Source organism: Panthera pardus, unplaced genomic scaffold, assembly GCF_024362965.1.
Source record: "Panthera pardus isolate Hobbes unplaced genomic scaffold, ASM2436296v1 HiC_scaffold_4, whole genome shotgun sequence".
Lineage (NCBI taxonomy): Eukaryota > Metazoa > Chordata > Mammalia > Carnivora > Felidae > Panthera > Panthera pardus.
In genome coordinates, this window is record NW_026526969.1 from 16,831,511 (window position 1) to 16,848,713 (window position 17,203).

At 61.4% G+C, this 17,203-nt stretch overlaps 2 protein-coding genes across 11 annotated transcripts in view; one reads left to right on the plus strand and one right to left on the minus strand.

The window, feature by feature from the left end:
- Positions 1 to 11,883, minus strand: part of RGS11 (regulator of G protein signaling 11) — an 80,469-nt gene extending 68,586 nt beyond the window's left edge. The window contains exons 1-17 of one of the 9 annotated variants that reach the window (XM_019437356.2): positions 11,778 to 11,883; positions 11,313 to 11,409; positions 11,183 to 11,233; positions 10,879 to 10,985; positions 10,145 to 10,196; positions 9,973 to 10,031; positions 9,677 to 9,753; positions 9,423 to 9,504; positions 7,719 to 7,787; positions 6,638 to 6,667; positions 6,491 to 6,552; positions 6,255 to 6,368; positions 6,033 to 6,148; positions 5,797 to 5,884; positions 5,561 to 5,699; positions 1,733 to 1,815; positions 836 to 1,639 (exon numbers count right to left, since the gene is read on the minus strand). In XM_019437356.2, coding sequence (XP_019292901.1) covers positions 1,516 to 1,639; positions 1,733 to 1,815; positions 5,561 to 5,699; positions 5,797 to 5,884; positions 6,033 to 6,148; positions 6,255 to 6,368; positions 6,491 to 6,552; positions 6,638 to 6,667; positions 7,719 to 7,787; positions 9,423 to 9,504; positions 9,677 to 9,753; positions 9,973 to 10,031; positions 10,145 to 10,196; positions 10,879 to 10,985; positions 11,183 to 11,233; positions 11,313 to 11,409; positions 11,778 to 11,822 — 1,395 coding nt within the window. In that variant the 5' untranslated portion in view covers positions 11,823 to 11,883 and the 3' untranslated portion in view covers positions 836 to 1,515. The other 8 variants (XM_019437355.2, XR_008419178.1, XM_053894048.1 and 5 more) reach the window with 8 other exon arrangements.
- A 2,529-nt stretch (positions 11,884 to 14,412) lies between these two features.
- Positions 14,413 to 17,171, plus strand: ARHGDIG (Rho GDP dissociation inhibitor gamma). 2 transcript variants are annotated; one of them, XM_053894275.1, is made up of 6 exons: positions 14,438 to 14,927; positions 16,030 to 16,209; positions 16,322 to 16,405; positions 16,487 to 16,563; positions 16,646 to 16,709; positions 16,804 to 17,171. In XM_053894275.1, exons 1-6 carry the CDS (start codon positions 14,855 to 14,857, stop codon positions 17,001 to 17,003), a joined length of 678 nt encoding a protein of 225 aa, XP_053750250.1. In that variant the 5' UTR covers positions 14,438 to 14,854; the 3' UTR covers positions 17,004 to 17,171. The 2 variants fall into 2 exon arrangements, with proteins under 2 accessions (XP_053750249.1, XP_053750250.1); XM_053894274.1 differs by having other exon boundaries at positions 14,413 to 14,927; positions 16,322 to 16,563.
- Positions 17,172 to 17,203: the final 32 nt, after the last annotated feature.

The window sequence follows — 17,203 nt, forward strand, 5'->3', positions numbered from 1 at the left end:
CAGCACTCGGCCATCCTTGTCCTGCCGGCGCACAGACGGCGTCCCCCACCGTCTCCTCCGAAGACCCCCGAGTCTGCGCCCGAGTCCTCTGCCCCCCACGTGGGACCCCGCGTGCCGACGTCTTTGACGCCTGGACGTCCCCCCCCCCTCCCCCGTCGCCCGCCACTGCCCGCCTGGCAGACACCTCATACGCCCCACGCCTCCCGGACACGCCCCACGCACACGCCTCACCGGGTACGCCTCGCCTCTCCGACACGCCTCATGGACACGCCTCACGTGCACGCCCCACCGACACGCCTCACGTGCACGCCCCACCGACACCCTCGCGGACACGCCCCACGCACACGCCCCACCGACACGCCTCACGTGCACGCCCCACGCACACGCCTCACCGGGTACGCCTCGCCTCTCCGACACGCCCAACCGGCACCCTCACGGACACGCCTCACGCGCACGCCTCACCGGGTACGCCTCTCCGACACGCCTAACCGGCACCCTCACGGACACGCCTCACGGACACGCCCCGCCGACACCCTCGCGGACATGCCTCACGTGCACGCCCCACTTACCTCACCGACACCCTCGCGGACACGCCCCACGCACACGCCTCACCGGGTACGCCTCTCCGACACGCCCCACGTGCACTCCCCACGCACACGCCTCACCGGGTACGCCTCTCCGACACGCCCCACGTGCACTCCCCACGCACACGCCTCACCGGGTACGCCTCTCCGACACGCCCAACCGGCACCCTCACGGACACGCCCCACGTGCACGCCCCACCAGTGGGCCTCACAGCACACGCTCCACGATTTGGACAATAAAGTGGGCTCAGTGAGAGCTGCGCGTCTTTTATTTCCGCGTTGGGCGTGGGTGGGAGCAGGAAGGGGGGCGCCGCTCCCTCTGGCCCCACAGAGCTGCGCTCCCAGAGGACCAACTGTCCTTCGCCCGGGGCTGGCGTCCCCTCCTCCCCCAAGGGCTCCACCTGCCCCTGCCGGGAGCTGGCACCAGGGGTCACCAGGGTGGGGCCGTGGGGGCCGTCCCTGGGCAACTCTGCTGGAGAAGCCACAGCCTCCAGGACACCGGCCAGAGGCGCCCCTGGGGCATGAGGCCTGGGACGTGCACGGTGGCGGCCACAGTGTAGGCGAGACGCAGGAGGATGGCTCTAGGCCGACTGGAAGGCTGAGGCGCCCCCAGCAGAGGCGGGGACGTGGTGTGGGGTCCCCACAGGGTCACACTGGGCGGAGCACCCCGGGGAAATCCACCCGGCGGCCCGCATCTCCTCCTATGACAAGCGCCACCTGCCGGAGGCCCACCTGGTATCTGCCAGCAGTTTATGGTTCTGGAGGTGGGGAGGTGTCGAGAGGGCTTGACAAGGAAAAAGGTGGGGAGCCCAAGAGGTCTGTTTGCCCCACAGCAAGGCCGGGGCCTCTGGGCATGAGGGGACGCCCGTGCCAGGGCTCTCAAAAGTGGCCAGGACCCTGGGCAAGAGGTGAGGGTGGCGCTTGTGCCCACTCAGGCGCCCCCCTCACCACACTCAGGGCCACCGGCGGCAGCCGCGGGCTCCCCAGAGGTGGCGGCAGGAAGCAGAGCGGGGCTGGGGCTTGAATGCGGCAGCTTCCGCATGAACGGGAACACCCTGTGGGCAAGACGGGACCTGAGCACCGGGCAGCCGTGAGGTCCTGCCCGCCTCACTGCGGGTCTGCACTGCTCCGGGCACAGACAAGCTCACCGTTTCTTGGCCTCTGGGGGAATCACGGCTTCGGCCAGCAGGTCTTTGTAGGCGGCAGACTTCAGGAACCTCGGGTAGGAGTCCTGCAAGAGACCGCGCCCAGCCGGCGTCCCCTGCCGGTCCAGCCTGCCACTGCCGGGGCCTCCGCCAGCCCCAAGTCCCCCCCACCCCGCCCCAGTGGACAGTGCTGGAGGCGACCACCCCAGACCTCCCCAGAACAAGTCAGACGGACTCGGGGAGACCTAGGCTCCTATCCAGTTTACCCACAAAAGCTGGGCAGGGGCCGGGTGCCCATGCTAGGAGTGAACCGTGGTACCTACCGCGGGAAATGCCAAGTGGTGCCCCCCCCCCGTTCTCTGTGTACCCCGAGAGTGAGGGGGAGGACACAGAGCAAAATAAAAAGCAAGGTCGAGAAAAACTACAAAACTGCAATAGTATACAATAAAGAGGGAGAGAAATCTATGAACCCAACTGCTTATTATTTTTAAAAGAAAAAAATAAATTACAAATAGTTAATTTTAGTGGGAAGAAGGGAAGACAGCAGAAGGATTAGGACAGAACCACATTTACTTGAATGTACCTTCTTTGTAGATTGGATTTTGAAACTGTGTAGACACTTTACATAATTATAAAATAAAACAACAAATAGTCAATTCCCAAACACTGGAAGTAAAGTGGGACAAGTGAGCCAGGCACCCAGTCGGTGACACCACCCTGGCCACACGGCATATAGCTGTTGGAGGGGGCGTCCCCAGGAGGGTGTGTGCAGAGGACCAAGCCGAGGAAAAAGTAAACCATTTTCAGTGACTGCATGGTAAATGGTAATGCTGTGTTGTTGAGACTCCTGAGTGAAATGTGAGAAAAAAGCAAGTGAGTCATTATGTTAGCATCGTCGAGAACCAAGATTTTCAGTGGGTTAGTGAGGAAAGAGATGGAAGTCAACAACGTCAAGGAAATTCTCTAACCCTGAACCTGAATTAGCAGTGTCACGAGGCGCCTGGGCGGATCAGTAGGCGGGGTATCTAACTCTTGATCTCTGTTCAGGTCATGATCTCATGGTTCGTGAGTTCGAGCCCAAGTCAGGCTCCGTGCGGACAGCATGGAGCCTGCTTGGGAGTCTCTCTGCCCCTCCCCCCCCCACGCACACGGGTACGTGCTCGCTCTGTCAAAAATAAATAAATGCACCTTAAAAAAAAAAAAAAGAAGTAGAGGCGCCTGGATGGCTCAGTTGGTTAAGCGTCCGACTCAGGCTCAGGTCATGATCTCACGGTTCGCAAGTTTGAGCCCCACATCAGATGCTGTGCTGACAGCTCAGCGCCTGGAGCCAGCTTCAGATTCTGTGTCTCCCTCTCTAGCTCTCCCTGCCCCTCCCCCACTCGTACTGTGTCTCTCTCCCAAATAAACTAAAAATTAATAATAAAAAAAGGGAGTGTCACTACGAACTCCTGATATATCCTGTTTAAAACACTGATATTCCTACTTCTGTTCACTGAAAGGGCCGGAAACAGTTCAGGTTACAGTGAACACATCAGCGTGCGCGTCAAGGTTTCTAAACACCCTTGAAAAAGAGCCAGGGCTTCCCATGGAAACGGCGGACTCCAGTTCTGGCACAGGCGGAGCCTGGGACAAGCCACCACGCCAGAAGGCAAGAAAGCCAGCACGGATTTCAGAACACATCAAATGCCCCAGGAGCCAACAGCTGGCAGGCTGGACCTCTGCACGGGAATTAAGGGTAAGAACCAGAGCGGAACGAAACCCGTCATCTGGTGAGAGGTGGATCTACAACGGGGTTAAAACTATCTCAGACTTACTGACCACCCTTGGCAGACACCGTGGGTACGATTCATTATCGTGAAAACTGGTGACTAAAAGAAGGGGTCAAGCATTGATCCTGCCTTCCCTGGATGACTGTGCCACAAAGAGCAGGCGAGAAGAGGTGTCTCAGAGCAGTGTCCCCCCCCTTAAACAGAGGCAGGGACGGGCCAGCTCCTTGCCTGCACCGAAGCCACAGGCTGCTCCCATCACAAAAGGAGAGGCGCCCGGGCCCCACATACCTCCCGATGGGAGAACACACTGAACACCATCTCTGAAGTAAAGACCCTTGGCAAAACCAAATACACGAAAAAACTGAAGATGAATCCAATCAAGTCTTAAACGTAACTACCAATCTGCAGAAACACACAGGGACACCACGAGGGCGCCATTAGTAAAACCCAGACTGTGGGAAATCACAGGACAAAGGACCTCCAGTTTCTTTAAAACAAAACAAAAAAAGAAGAAAAGGTAGAGAAGAAGCCTCTGCTTTACAGAGAGGTTTAAGGGGCACCTGGGTGGCTCAGTCAGTTGAGCATCCGACTCTTGATTTTGTCTCAGGTCACGATCTCACGGCTTGGTGGGTTCAAGCCCCGAGGTGGTCTCTGCACTGAGTGTGGAGCCTGCTTGGGATTCTCTCTCTCCCTCTCTCTCTCTGCTTCTCCCCTGTTCACGCGCTCTCAAGATAAAAAAACTTAAACGATAAAAATAAATAAATAAAAGGGGGTTTAAGAGATTTATTAACCCATTCTGACATATGGACTTCGTTTGGACCCAAATTCAAGCAAATTGAAAAAACAGATGAGTGTTTTTGGCTGTGGCATTCAGAGGGGAAGATGCCAGAGATGTCCATAGCCTAACCTCTGGAACTGTGATGGTGTCTCTTATAAGGCAAAGGGATTTTGCAGATGTGAGTAACTCAACGATCTTGAGGTGGGGAGATGTCCTCAATTGTCCAGGTGGGCTCAGTGTCACCACAGGCCCTTAGAAGTCAAAGAGGGGGCTGCAGGAGGACCAGAGACACAGGTCAGAGATGCTAGACTACTGGCATAAAGATGCAGGAGGAGGAGGTGCCAAGGAAGGCAGGCGTCTGCAGAAGCTAGAAAAGGCAGGACGTGGGATTCTCCCCCTGGAGATTCCAGAAGGAACCAGTGCCACCCACACCTCGACTTTACCCCAGGAGACCTGTGTCAGACTTCTGACCTCCAAAACTTTAAGAGAATAAATTCGTGTTGCTTTAAGCCAAGTTTGTGGCGTTTTTTTACAGCAACAACAGGGAACTAAACACAGATGCCAAGCGAGGAAGTTTTGACCCCGACTGGCTCTTTGAGGACGCTGAGTGATCCTGTGTTCAGTATGTGATACTGGCGTCTGGGGTCACGTTGAAAGGGAGGGAGGGGGTCCATGTCTTTTAGAGGATCCTGAAGTACCTACAGATAGGAAGTCTGGAAATGGCTTTAAAGTCACGGGGTGGGGGGCAGGGGGAAGGGATAGACAATGAATCAGGATAGGCCCTGAGCTGACTGTTTTTGAAGCCAGGCAGTAGGTATGTGGGGGTTCATTTTACTACATTTTTGTTCACGTTTCGGATTTTCCATGTTAAAATACTTTTCTTTTGAGGAAGAGAGCATGAGCATGAGTGGGGGAGGGGCAGAGAGCGAGAGAGAAACAGAGAGAATCTCGAGCAGGCTCCATGCCCAGCACAGAGCCTGACATGGGGCTTGATCCCATGACCCTGGGAGCAGGACCTGAGTCGAAATCAAGAGTCGGATGCCCATCCAACTGAGCCACCCAGGCGCCCCATATTAAAACCCTTTCTAAAATCACGACTGGACCTCTCCTTAGGCCCGTGGCTTGGGCAAGCCCTCAGCCCTTCTGAGCCTCAGTTTGCCCCTCTGTGAAAGTGGAGCCTGGGCTGCAGGTCTAAGCATGCCAGCACCCGGTGGGAAGTGGGTGTGCAGACCCAGCTGTCACGGGGCCAGGCACTCCCCGAGCCCTCCAGGCCTGCACACTCACCTTCTTCATCAGCATGTAGATGTGCAGCTGGGCGTCATCCAGCACATAGCGGTGGGGCTGGTGCAGACCCTCCAGGGTCCGCTCCATCGTCTGGCTGTCGATGTTGACCCACCGGGCAGCGCCAGGGGCCAGGAACTGCCTGTGTCGGCAGAAGGCGGACGGGAGACAGGCCCTGTGGGTCCGGGTTCCGCACGCGGGCCTAGCGGCCAGCCGGGCACCTGCCCCTCAGCACTCACTGGTACACGGCGTCCACCATGGCGCGGACCTGGGCCTGCCCTCCATGGCGCAGCTCCTCGCATGCCTCCCAGAAGCTCAGGTTCTCAGCTAGGGGTCCACACGCCGGGTCAGGCCCACGTGAGCCGTGGTCATGCCGGCAGAAACGTGGCGGGGGCGGGGCGGAGGGGGGGCGGGGGACGGTCCTAGGCAGCAGCATCCCTCACAGGGGCCTCGAGCAAGGCGGGGGGCTTCTCACCGCTGAACTCTGTCCCGAGAAAGGCCATGAAATGCGCCCGTCCCACAGGGTCTTCCAAGAGCTCCTGGAAGCTGAAGCCCCATCGCTCCACGCGGAGCTTCGTGGGCACAGCCACACTGGTGGGACAGGGCACGGAGATGTGCCAGCAGCAGGGGGGTGGGGGGGCAGTGCCCCGGCGGGGAGGGAGGTGGGGGGCAGTGCCCCCTGCCCCCCCGGGCTTACCTGGGTGCGTTCACGGTCCAGTAGGTGTCATCGTCTGTGACCCAGGGGTTGCCAGGCAGGCACCCTGACATGATGGGATCATGCGGCTCACGTTGGCTGCTGAACTTCAGGTACCTGGGGGGTGGGGGGACGGTGCCAGGGGCCAGTGCAGGGACAGGCTGTGGGGACAACGGCACTCGAGGAAGAGTCTGGGCTCTGGGCGGGGGTCCCCAGCCGGTGCCCTTCAGCCCACTCACGCCTCAAGGCAGACAGAGGACTTCACCCGGGCCCTGCCCAGGGCTTTTCTGCACAGCTCCATCTAGGACGTGAGGCCTATGAAGTGGGGCCTGGCCTGGGGGTCAGCCAGCCCAGGCCCCTCTCTCCCACCCACTGCTAAGACCTACCTCCCGCTTGTAGAAATCTATATTCTTGGTCTGGAAGGGGCCGGGTGGGCTGCAATTAGAAGGCAGGCCCTGTGGGGACTGAAAACCCACCGTAGTTCAAGCCTCCATCCCTGGGCTGATAGAGAATGGCTCAGGCCCCCTGCCTTGCCCCTTGAAGCCCCCTCCTCAATGGAGGGGTCTGGCTTTCCAAGAAGCTTCTGGGGGCCTCTAGTCTAGAGGTTTCCAGAATGTTCCACGGAGCCCTCAGAACTGCCCTTGCAGTTCCCCAACTGTCACTATTTCACATTTTCAAATGTATTTAGGTCTTTTTTTTTTTTTTTTTTTTTTTTCAAGAGCAGATACATGAGAAATACTGCAACAGAATCCCACTCAGGAAGTCAGGCTCGCTAACTTATGCTCCAGGGTGATCTCAGCCTGTTCTGAGCTCAGAACCTGCCTGTCACATCTTCCGGGCCAGGTGGATGGACTGACCCTTCCCAACACCCGCGAACCCTCAGGATGCCCGAGATCTTCAATTTTCGCCTCGGCTCTCTTCGGCTGACTTTACAACAAGAAAATTACAAACCCACAATCTTGAACTAGGACTTCGAAGTCAGGAAAAAGTTTTATCTGTAAGGTACTAGATGTGGGATATTCTGCGTTTTGTGGAACTGAAACAGACGGCTCGGCTGCCCCCAAGTACGGACACGTCTGTCCTGGCTCAGTTCCCTCTGGTTCCAGAGGCCACTGGAGTCCATGCAGGGTGTTGGCTGGCTCGGCCCAGACCCCTCAGGCCTGTGGCCCCACCGAGGGCACACCTCCAACTCCCCCGGGTTCTGATGCTGTCCCGGCCTGGGGAGGAGCTCCCACTCTTCCCAGGGCCCCATCGCACTTACTTGCACCCAGTGCAGCAGGTGGGAGGCAAGAGGTGAGAGTTAGCAGAGGTCTGGGAGCAGGGGTACAGGCAGTGGGGCATGACAGCAGGCAGGGTCAAGTGCCATTTGAAAAAACAGATGGACGGATGAGCAGCCCCCAAGTTGGGGTGGGGGAGATATGTGTGCAGGGTGGGGAGTGGTCTGGGGGTATGGTGTGGGGTCCTCACCATCCGCGCTTGCCCGGCAGTGCAGGAACTGCGCTCTGGACCCTGCTCCAGGACGCTGGGGACCCCTGGCTGCAGAGGGGAGGCTGAGATGAGGTGAGTGGTGCAGCCCAAGTGGGCTGGCGAGACCCGTCCTAGTCTTGTGTTCCTGCCCCCCACCAGCTCCATATACAGAAGCCCTGCACCCACACGTCCTCCTTCAGTGGAAACTACAGGGGACCTGGGGGGGGCTCCGTTGGTGAAGCGTCTGACTTCAGCGGAGGTCACGATCTTACTGTTCGTGAGTTCGAGCCCCGCGTCAGGCTCTGGAGCCTGCTTCAGATTCTGTGTCTGTCTCCTTCTCCCTGCCCCTCCCCCACTTGTGCCCTGTCTTTCTCTCTCTCTCTCTCTTAAATAAATCAAAAAACAAGACATTAGGGGCGCCTGGGTGGCGCAGTCGGTTAAGCGTCCGACTTCAGCCAGGTCACGATCTCGCGGTCTGTGAGTTCGAGCCCCGCGTCGGGCTCTGGGCTGATGGCTCGGAGCCTGGAGCCTGTTTCCGATTCTGTGTCTCCCTCTCTCTCTGCCCCTCCCCCGTTCATGCTCTGTCTCTCTCTGTCCCAAAAAAATAAAAAAAAAATAAAAAAAAAAATATTTAAAAAAAAAAACAAAAAACAAGACATTAGAAACTGTCAGAGAAAATTAAGAACCTGAGTCTCCAGTCCCTAACCCTCTCTCTACCCATCCCCACCCCCATGATTACCTCACCTCAGCTGAGCTCCCCTCCCTGCTCCTGACTACTCAAACCACAAACCTGAGAATCCTTTTTTTTTTTTTTTTTTAAGTACGCTCTGTGCCTCATGGGGCTCGAACTCACTACCCCAAGATCAAGCGTCATGTGCTCCACCAACACAGCTGGCCAGGAGCCCCCTCCTAACCATCCTTCTCGAGATGCTCACCCGCCCCACATCTTGCTGCCCTATCCTCAAATGCATCTGCACGTCTGGTCTCTTCCTCACCTCGGACCAGGCAGAGCCCTCATGCCCGTTCGCCCGGAGGCCCCCGCTGCCCTGCCCTCAGCCCGTGTGCACAGCCTCGGGGCCACGTCTGCTCTGCCTTTCCACCTCCCTATCCTGCCCACCTGGCGCTCAGGTGGAAGAGGAGGAGCCATTTCCCAGAGACCCCCCCCGCCCCCCAGACACACACTTGATGAGTTATAGGCCTGTGGATCGCTCTCATTTTTCTTTTCCATGGATTTTTCCCACAAGAACTCGCATTCGTGCTGGCTCTGACCGCCCCCACAGACCAAGATAGCCGGTCAGCCTCATCTCTCCACAGCAGAGGACTGCACACCGCCTGCTCAGACCGCGGTTCTGGATACAGCCTAGCTACAGGCCAGCACGCCCCAAAATTCTTGGTCTGTGACCTCAGTTCCTCAGAGCTATAACTAAGCCTGACTCCACTTTGCCTCCTCCTCTAGACCCAGAAAGAAGCTGGTTTGTCCTGGGCTGTGTGGATGGGAGGCAGACTCAGGCCCGGGCCTCAGTTCTGATGGGCCCCAGAAATAGAACTTACTGCTGGGATCCCGAAAGCCGCATCCTTATCACAGGCTCAAAATGCAGGTTCACAGCGAGCATTTGAGGGAAACACACTGCCTTCTGGCAAGATCCCGCTGCTATACAAGGAACTGCCTCCCCCCCCCCACACACACACACACAAGGTTATTACCGGAGGCCTATTCACCAGCCAGTACGTCTGCTCCTGGCATGCCATGACCAGCCTGTCCCCCTTCCTGCGCTGCTTAGCTGCCCTGGAGGGAGGGTAGGTGGAGTTGGGGGACAGGGTACCCACAACAGCACCTCTTCTGCCCTGTCCCCACCCTCAGGCCAGAGCCTGGGAAAACAGCCAGGGCTTGGTACTGCTGGGCCTCCCAGGCAATTCCCACTCGATGCCTACGAGTCATGGGTGGGGCAGGGTCTCACCGAAGCTGTTCTCTCGCTTGCATCACCACCAGGTCCCATGCGTGGTTGATCTTCCTGTGCAGCTGGCCATAGTGTTCCTGGAGAGTGTTGAGGTCTACCCTGGGCAACCCCTCTCCTGTCCAGCTCTGGGTTAGGGACCACCCGCATCCCCACTGAGACATATAGGGATCCCATGTTTGTGTCTACACCATCCTGGGGCCTGGGCTGTGTGTGTGCTCCAGGGCAAACTGAGGCCCCGGGGTCAAGAGCAGGGCTTGGGTTCCACTGGCTGGCCTCAGCCTAGGGGAGCGTCCCACCTTCTCATGGCCGATCAGGGCCCCCTGCTTTCGGATGTTCTTCTTCGCCAGGTAGATGGCTGGAAAGACAGGGGGCCAGGCTGCAGAGGAGAAATCTCTGCCCCTCGTCCCTTGCGACATCACTTCAAAAGGCAGGAAGCTGTCCCAGGTTAGCCTGCTCCTCCTCACTCACCATAGTCCAGCTCAGTAGCTGGCCACAGCGTGCTCATCCAGAAATAGGGCGTCTGGTATGGTGCAAGGACAGTGTTTCTGGGACCTGCTGGACCTTCCCCACCCCAGGAGTTGTCCCCCTCCCCAGACCCCTTGGGAAGAGACTGGGCGGCCTCAGAATCTGCCTGTCTGCCCACAGCCTGGAGACTCACACACCACTGGCCATCTTCCCCACCTGGAACCAAGCTCCACTCACCCCTTGGGGCCCCCTGCAAGCACTGCCTCCTGGACTGGGCTCCCTGAGTCCCTACTGCCTGGTGAGGGGTGGGGGTGGGGCCTGCTCAAGTCTGTACTAAAGACTGTGTGTGGGGACTGTCGTGGCCAGGGAGGCCAGGCAGGACAGGTCCGTCGTGATTGAGGTTACACACTGAGATGCTAGAATCCTGTCCTCGGGCCCCACACAGACTTCTTCCTGGGTGGGGGTTTAAGGATTCTCAGGGAAACCATCAGAATCCTCCACAGGTGCTATACCCTTTATGGGTCCCCTGCTGCGGCCTCAGAGAAACTGAGGGTCTCTCCCCTTATCCTGGTCCTCCTATCACAGGGCATGTGTGGGTTGGGACCACTCCCCAAGGGCCTGGGGGAGGGGCAGTGGACCCAGACCCGTGGTGACATCACCACGCCCTACTCCAACCCCTTCCCCTCTAGCTGGGCTGCTGGGTTTGTGCTTTCCACCTGCTCCCAGTTGCACCTGACCTGAAATCTGTAGGGTGTGTCGTCTGGCCGGAGCACAAGACAGCGGGGGTCTCGCAGCGGGTACAGGTAGCCGTGCTGCACCAGGAGAGTGCCCAGGTGCAGGGCCTCTGCGGGCGGCAGGGTGGTGAGTGCTCAGCCTGGGAGAACCAGTCCCGGGGCTCTCCCTCCCCAGCACACTTGGCTCGGCCCTGACACCTGTGAGCCCAGCCTAGGCCGTCAGCACAGTGACCCCGGGGCAGGGGGCAGGGGACAGGAGGCGCGGCAGGGGTGGGGCACCGGATGAGCAAGGGGCTGACCCCCTTACCCTCCTCTGAGATGCAGTACTTCTGGATCAACCACTCCACGAGGTCGCTGCCTGCACAGCAGAGATTGGCACGGGGTGGGGGTAGGCTCGGGCAGGGCCTCCATCCACCCCAGCCCCCGCGGCGCCTCACCAGCCACCATGTGCGGAATGACGGTGATGAGCAGGCGCTGGCTCCGCATCTTCACGCCCTGGTCGGGGTCCTGCATACTCACGACCACCCGCTCCATCTGGGCGAAGGGGGGCCTTGAGGGACTGTTCCGGCCCGCCTCCCCCGCCCCGCCCCAGATCCCGATTCCCCGGAAAGGGCCGAGAGCCCGGGATCAGTGCGCTCAGAGAAGATTAACGCGCACGCACGACGGTGGCATCTGAGGCCGCGGCGGGCGGCGGAGGAGCGGGGGCGGGGGCGGAGGCTAGAGGCGACTCCCGCCCCCGCAGCCCAGGTCTCCGCCGCCTCGCCCCGCCTCGCCTCACACAGCGCTGTCGCCCCCAAACCCGCGGCCACGCTCGCGCGCACCCACGCCCACCCCTCTTCGGCTCCCGGCCTCGGATTCCGGGAAATCGGGGGGGTACGGCGGGACCCCCAACCGGCACCCACCTTGCTCAGATGCGGCATCTGCGCACCGGCGCGAACGCCGGCCATGGCGGCGGGAAGGCCAGATGGCGGGTGGGGGCGGGAGCCGCCCCCGTCCCCCCGCCCCGCGGTCCGCACGCCCCACCCCTCCCCGCCCCCACGCCCCGCAAGACCCGCCTCACGCCCCTCGCCGCCCACGCCCCGCAAGACCCGCCCTCACGTCCTCGCAAGACACGCCCCTCCCCACGAGATCCGCCCCCACGCCCCGGAAGACCCGCCCTGCGCAACCCCCCCGCAGTGGTTGCGAGGGAGGGGGGGGGGGTTGCCCCGGCGGTGTCAGCCCTCAGGGCACACGGGGTCTGGGTTCTGAAGTCTGGAGGAATCTCCCCCTACGACGGGAGAAACTGAGGCCTGCGCCTGCGGGAGGAGGGGGCGCGAGGTGGGCCGTGGAGATGCCCGCCCTGGGGCCATGGCGCGCGGAAGTCAATGAGGGAATCCGGGCTCAGCTGGGACAGGGTGGGGGGCTCAGAGAGAGGAGGGTCTCCAGGAGAGGGTCCTTGTGGGGTGGGTGGGGACAGCAGTTCAAGGTCTCTTGTAATCCCTACCCCCCCTCCCCCAGCCAGCCCACGTGTGACCTCCTCAGGATGCGGCAGCCCCAGTGGTGGAGGGGGCTGTGAGATCCGGGCAAAGGGCTTGACGGTCCTAGGAGTGTGTGTCTGTGATCGTGACACCACGCGTCACACCATGTTGGTGCCTCAGGTTGGCTGTTGCAGGTGTGCTGGGTGGGGGGAAAGATGGCAGAAGGCTCACTCTCCCCCCAGCTGCACAGAGGCCTGGGCAGGACCAGTTGGGGAACAGGCAGAGGCTCCACAGATACAGGATATCTGAGACTGTGGGAGAGGACCTTTACTGGGGAGGGGGATCTCAACACGCCCGCCCCACTCATGGTTCCCTTGCAGCCTCTAGGCTCAGGGCCCTGTCCTGGCCCTTCCTCCCCCTACGCCAGCCGGCAGCTTGGCCACTACACCTCAGCACCCCTTTGCTGGGCATTTATAAGAAATGCAAACAAGGGGCGCCTGGGTGGTTGAGGCCCGGGTGGTCAAGGTCCGACTCTTGGTTTCGGCCCAGGTCATGATCTCACAGTTTGTGGGATTGAGCCCCATGTGGGGCTCTGCACTGACAGCATGGAGCCTGCTTGGGATTTTCTCTCTCCCTCTGTCTCTGACCCTCCCCCACTTGAGCGCGTGTGCTTGCTCTCTCTCTCTCTCTCTCTCAAAACAAATAAACTTTAAAAAAAAGTCCAACCAGGTCTATCTCTGCTTTTTGGAGATAGAGTCTCTGTCCTCCCCTCCTGCCTCAGGGATGCTGGGGACAGAGCAGGACGGGGGGTTGGCCTTTGTCCTGCAGCCTCAGACCGATTTATGGCCACTGCTAGCAAGGCCAGGTCCAGGATGGGTTGGGGCAGGGGGACTGGAGTGGGGAGTCCTGCCTCCGCCAGGGATCTCCCTCAGATCCCAGTGACCTTCTCCCAACCATCCCCACCCACACAGGTGCCTGGCCTGCCCGTCCTCTCTGGATGAGTGGGCGTCCACAGAAGCTGAAGGCCACCAGAGGCCATAGCTGTGCACCTGGGGACAAGTGGTTTCCCTAACCAACTACCCCTGCCACAGGGAAAGGGCAGCAGGGGTGGGGCCCTAGAATGGCCTGGGCCCCAGCTGGGGGAATCCTGCCTTGGGAAGATTGTGGACAGATGGAGCTCCAGAGGGGACATTCCCCACCCAAGCCCAAGTGCCCCTAGCATCCATGGTCCTCCTCTGTGTAAATTTTGGGGGTGCAGGTGGGGAAATTGTCACATGGTCTCCCACCTGGGCTCCGGTGGGGGTACGGGGGCTTCGGCAACAAAGGAGCCGAGCACGGGCAGGCCTGTTTGTGAAGCCAGGGTGGCAGGGACACTCTCCCTCTTGTTTTGGGCAAAGGTGGGTCTGATCCCTGGGTATTTTCAGAAATGGGGTGTGCGGCAGAAAGGTAGAAGGAAGAAGGGGGACTCAGGCCGGTGTTCTGTCTCCTCCACGTGCTGCACTCACGTCTCTTGGATCTAGCTGTCCCCAGCCTGAGACCCAGCTCACCCTTGTTCCCTGCACTGGCTGCTCCCATCTGCCTACCCCAAAGTTTGTCCAGGCATCAAGACCAGAAGCCCCTTTTATGCCCCCATCTCAGCTCTCCACCACCGGGACTCTACTTTGGGTCAGTGTCCTTTCCTCCTCAAGGACAGGGCCCTCCGTTACGGCCTGGGTGCACAGAGCCTGCAGAGACCAGGGCACATTCACACAGCCCAGTCCATAAACACTAGGGGAATGGCTGTGCGCCTCCATGTTGCATCTCGCTCTGTGGGTGGGACCTCCAGTCTCTGGGTATGCGGACACGGGTCCTCTGTGAGCCTCTGGGATGTGGAGCCAGAAGACTGCGCAGACACACACACACACACACACACACACACACACACACACACACACACACACGCCCCAGCTCCCCAGGCTGGGCAGACTCCAGGAGTCCCCTCTGCCCACACAGAAGATGGGTGGGGGTGGGGGTGGGGGTGGGGTGGGGGACTGTGGAGCCCCAGGTGCGGCCTGTACCGCCTGCAGGTAACGAGAGCCTGGGGACCTGGGGGAGGAGGGGCGCGCCTGCTCCACTGGGCGCCCCCGCCCCCACCCGCCCCTCCCAGAGGGCTTCCCCGGAGAATCCCCCAGGCTCTCGCGGGCGCCGTAGGGGTGGGGCAGCTCTGACGGACAGAGCGGGGTGCAGGCTGGGCCGGCGGCTGGGTCCGTGACCGCGGCGGCTGTGCGGGCTCCTGGTGCGCCCACGGCGGGGACGCCCAGGTGCCGGCGCCGTGCGGGCGACAGGCGCGTCTCTGCGGGGCTGCGCGGGGTCCGCGGAGCGGCTGGGGGCGCGCGGCGCGGGCGCGGCGCTGGGCGCGGGGGGCGCTCCCGGCCGGGATGAGCTCACCGCAGTCGCGCCGGGGCTGAGCGCCGAGCCGGGCGGCGGCGGGGCGGGCGGCGGCTCCTCGGCGGCTCCGCGGCGGAGCCGGGCCGCGGGCCACCATGCTGGGCCTGGACGCGTGTGAGCTGGGGGCGCAGCTGCTGGAGCTGCTCCGGCTGGCGCTGTGCGCCCGAGGTGAGCGGGCTGGGCTGGGGCCAGGGCGGCCACGTGGGCGGGGGTCTCGGGCGGGGGGTGGGGTGAGGAGGCTTCGGCCCGGGGCGGGGGCTCGCCCTCCCCCGCGGAAACTTTGGGGGCACTGGAGGGGAAATCGTGGCGTGGTCCCCCGCCTGGGCTCTGGCGGGGTGGGGCGGGGGTGGAGGGCTTCGTCCAGGGCAGACCTTGGCGGGGGGGGGGGGGGGGGGGGGGCGGGGGGCGGCGGAAGAAGGAGCCAGGAGTGGGCGGGTCTGTTTGTGAAGCCGGGGTGGCTGCGAGACCCTCTCCCCTTGGGAACCTGCCCCTGAGATCCCCCCTCCCTTGGGTGGGGCGAGGGCTCCTTCAGGGCGTGTGGTGATCATTGAGGAGCCTGGAGTGCAGTGGGCATGGACTGGAAAAGATCCTGTCCCAAAACACTGTGGGAAGGGGTTTAGCGAGACCCCTGCTCCCAGGCACCATGGAAAGGGGCTCGAGGAGCCTCTGAGTCCGAAGGCGCCCAGGGAGGTAACCTCAGAGCATTAGCGCAGGCAGGGGTTTAGAGAGAACCCCCTCTGTGCCCCAGGAACACTACCAAGAGGAACCCCTGGGACAGCAGGAAGGCTTTCCGAGATGTGAAGGGCAGGGCCTCTGCCCCAGGGAAGACCTCGGAGGTCACCACTCCACAGTGGTGGCCTCCAGTCCTTGGGGCTGTGCCCCATTCAGGGTCTTCCTTCCCCCCACCTTTGGCCTCAGAGTCAGGGAGGAGCCCCGGATGGATGGGTTGCTGGGCCAGAAAAGGCAGCTGGTGCCTCCGGGGTGTCGCTTGGCTCCCTCTCTCAGGAGCCTTCTCCAACCCCCCAGCCTCCTCCTAAAAGGTTTGGGTGCAGATGCTGCTCTGTTTCTTCCCAGCCCACCTCTCTCCCCTGACCCCCCATGCACCCCTCCCTCTCTGAGCACACATCCCTTTCCCTAACCCACCCCCCTCCCTGAACCAAGTCCCTCTGGGCACTGAGAGGCACAGCTGGCCAGGTGGGGGGCTTCGGTTTGATGAGTGAATGCCAGGGTCAGCTGGTCACGGCTGCTCATGCACCTCCCCAACCCTCAGTCCTCCTGACCGACAAGGAGGGGAGACAGCTGTCGCCCGACGAGGCACTGGATGAGGCCGTGCCTGAGTACCGGGCCCCGGGGAGGAAGAGCCTCCAGGAGATCCAGCAGCTGGACCCTGATGACGAGAGCCTGGTCAAGTACAAGCGGGCACTGCTGGGGCCCCTGCCACCCCTCGTGGGTATGTAGGGCTCTGGGCCCGGAGGGGAGGGGTGGAGGCCGGGCGGCTGGGGCGGGGCGGGGGTGGTGGGGGGGGGGGGGAGCCGTCCTGGTGACTTCCGGTTTCTCCTTAGACCCGAGCCTGCCCAATGTGCAGGTGACCAGGCTGACGTTGATGTCTGAGCAGGCTCCAGGGCCCATCACCATGGACCTCACAGGTACTGCCCCCCCCCTCCCCCGCCGTGGGGCTCCTGGGGCAGGGTCTCCACCGTCACACTTGGCTGCGCTTTCCTTCACAGGGGAGCTGGCTGCGCTGAAAAACCAGGTGTTTGTCCTGAAGGAGGGTGTGGATTACAAAGTGAAGATTACCTTTAAGGTGAGGGCAGCTGTCGCGGGGGACACCTGCCAGCACAGGGCCAGCCCCCCCAGAGGGGCCCTTAACACCCTCTGTCCCCCAGGTCAATAAGGAGATCGTCAGTGGCCTCAAGTGTCTGCATCACACCTACCGCCAGGGCCTGCGTGGTGAGGGCAGCGAGGAGGGCTGGCCTGGGGGGCTGTGGGGGGGGGGCGGCGGCTGCGGCAGAGGGTGGCCCCTGACAACCTCCCCCTCCCCCAGTGGACAAGGCGGTGTACATGGTGGGCAGTTATGGCCCTAGCGCCCAGGAGTATGAGTTTGTGACCCCGGTGGAGGAGGTGCCTCGAGGAGCCTTGGTGCGGGGTGCCTACGTGGTCACGTCCTTCTTCACTGACGATGACAGGACAGACCACGTGTCCTGGGAGTGGGGCCTCCACATCTGCCAAGACTGGAAGAGCTGAACGTCCCCTACCCCGGGGGCTGTCCTCAGCCCACCTGGGGTCCTTGTTTCCCCTGCCCCTGCAGTCAGTGACCACACCCCCACACCCTCTGCTCCGGTCCTGGGACACCCCCTTCCTGGGCTGGCACTGTGCCCTGAACAGTCCTATTAAACGTCACCTTGTCTCGGTGCCCTTGGTGTTGCCTCTGTCTGCCTCCCCTC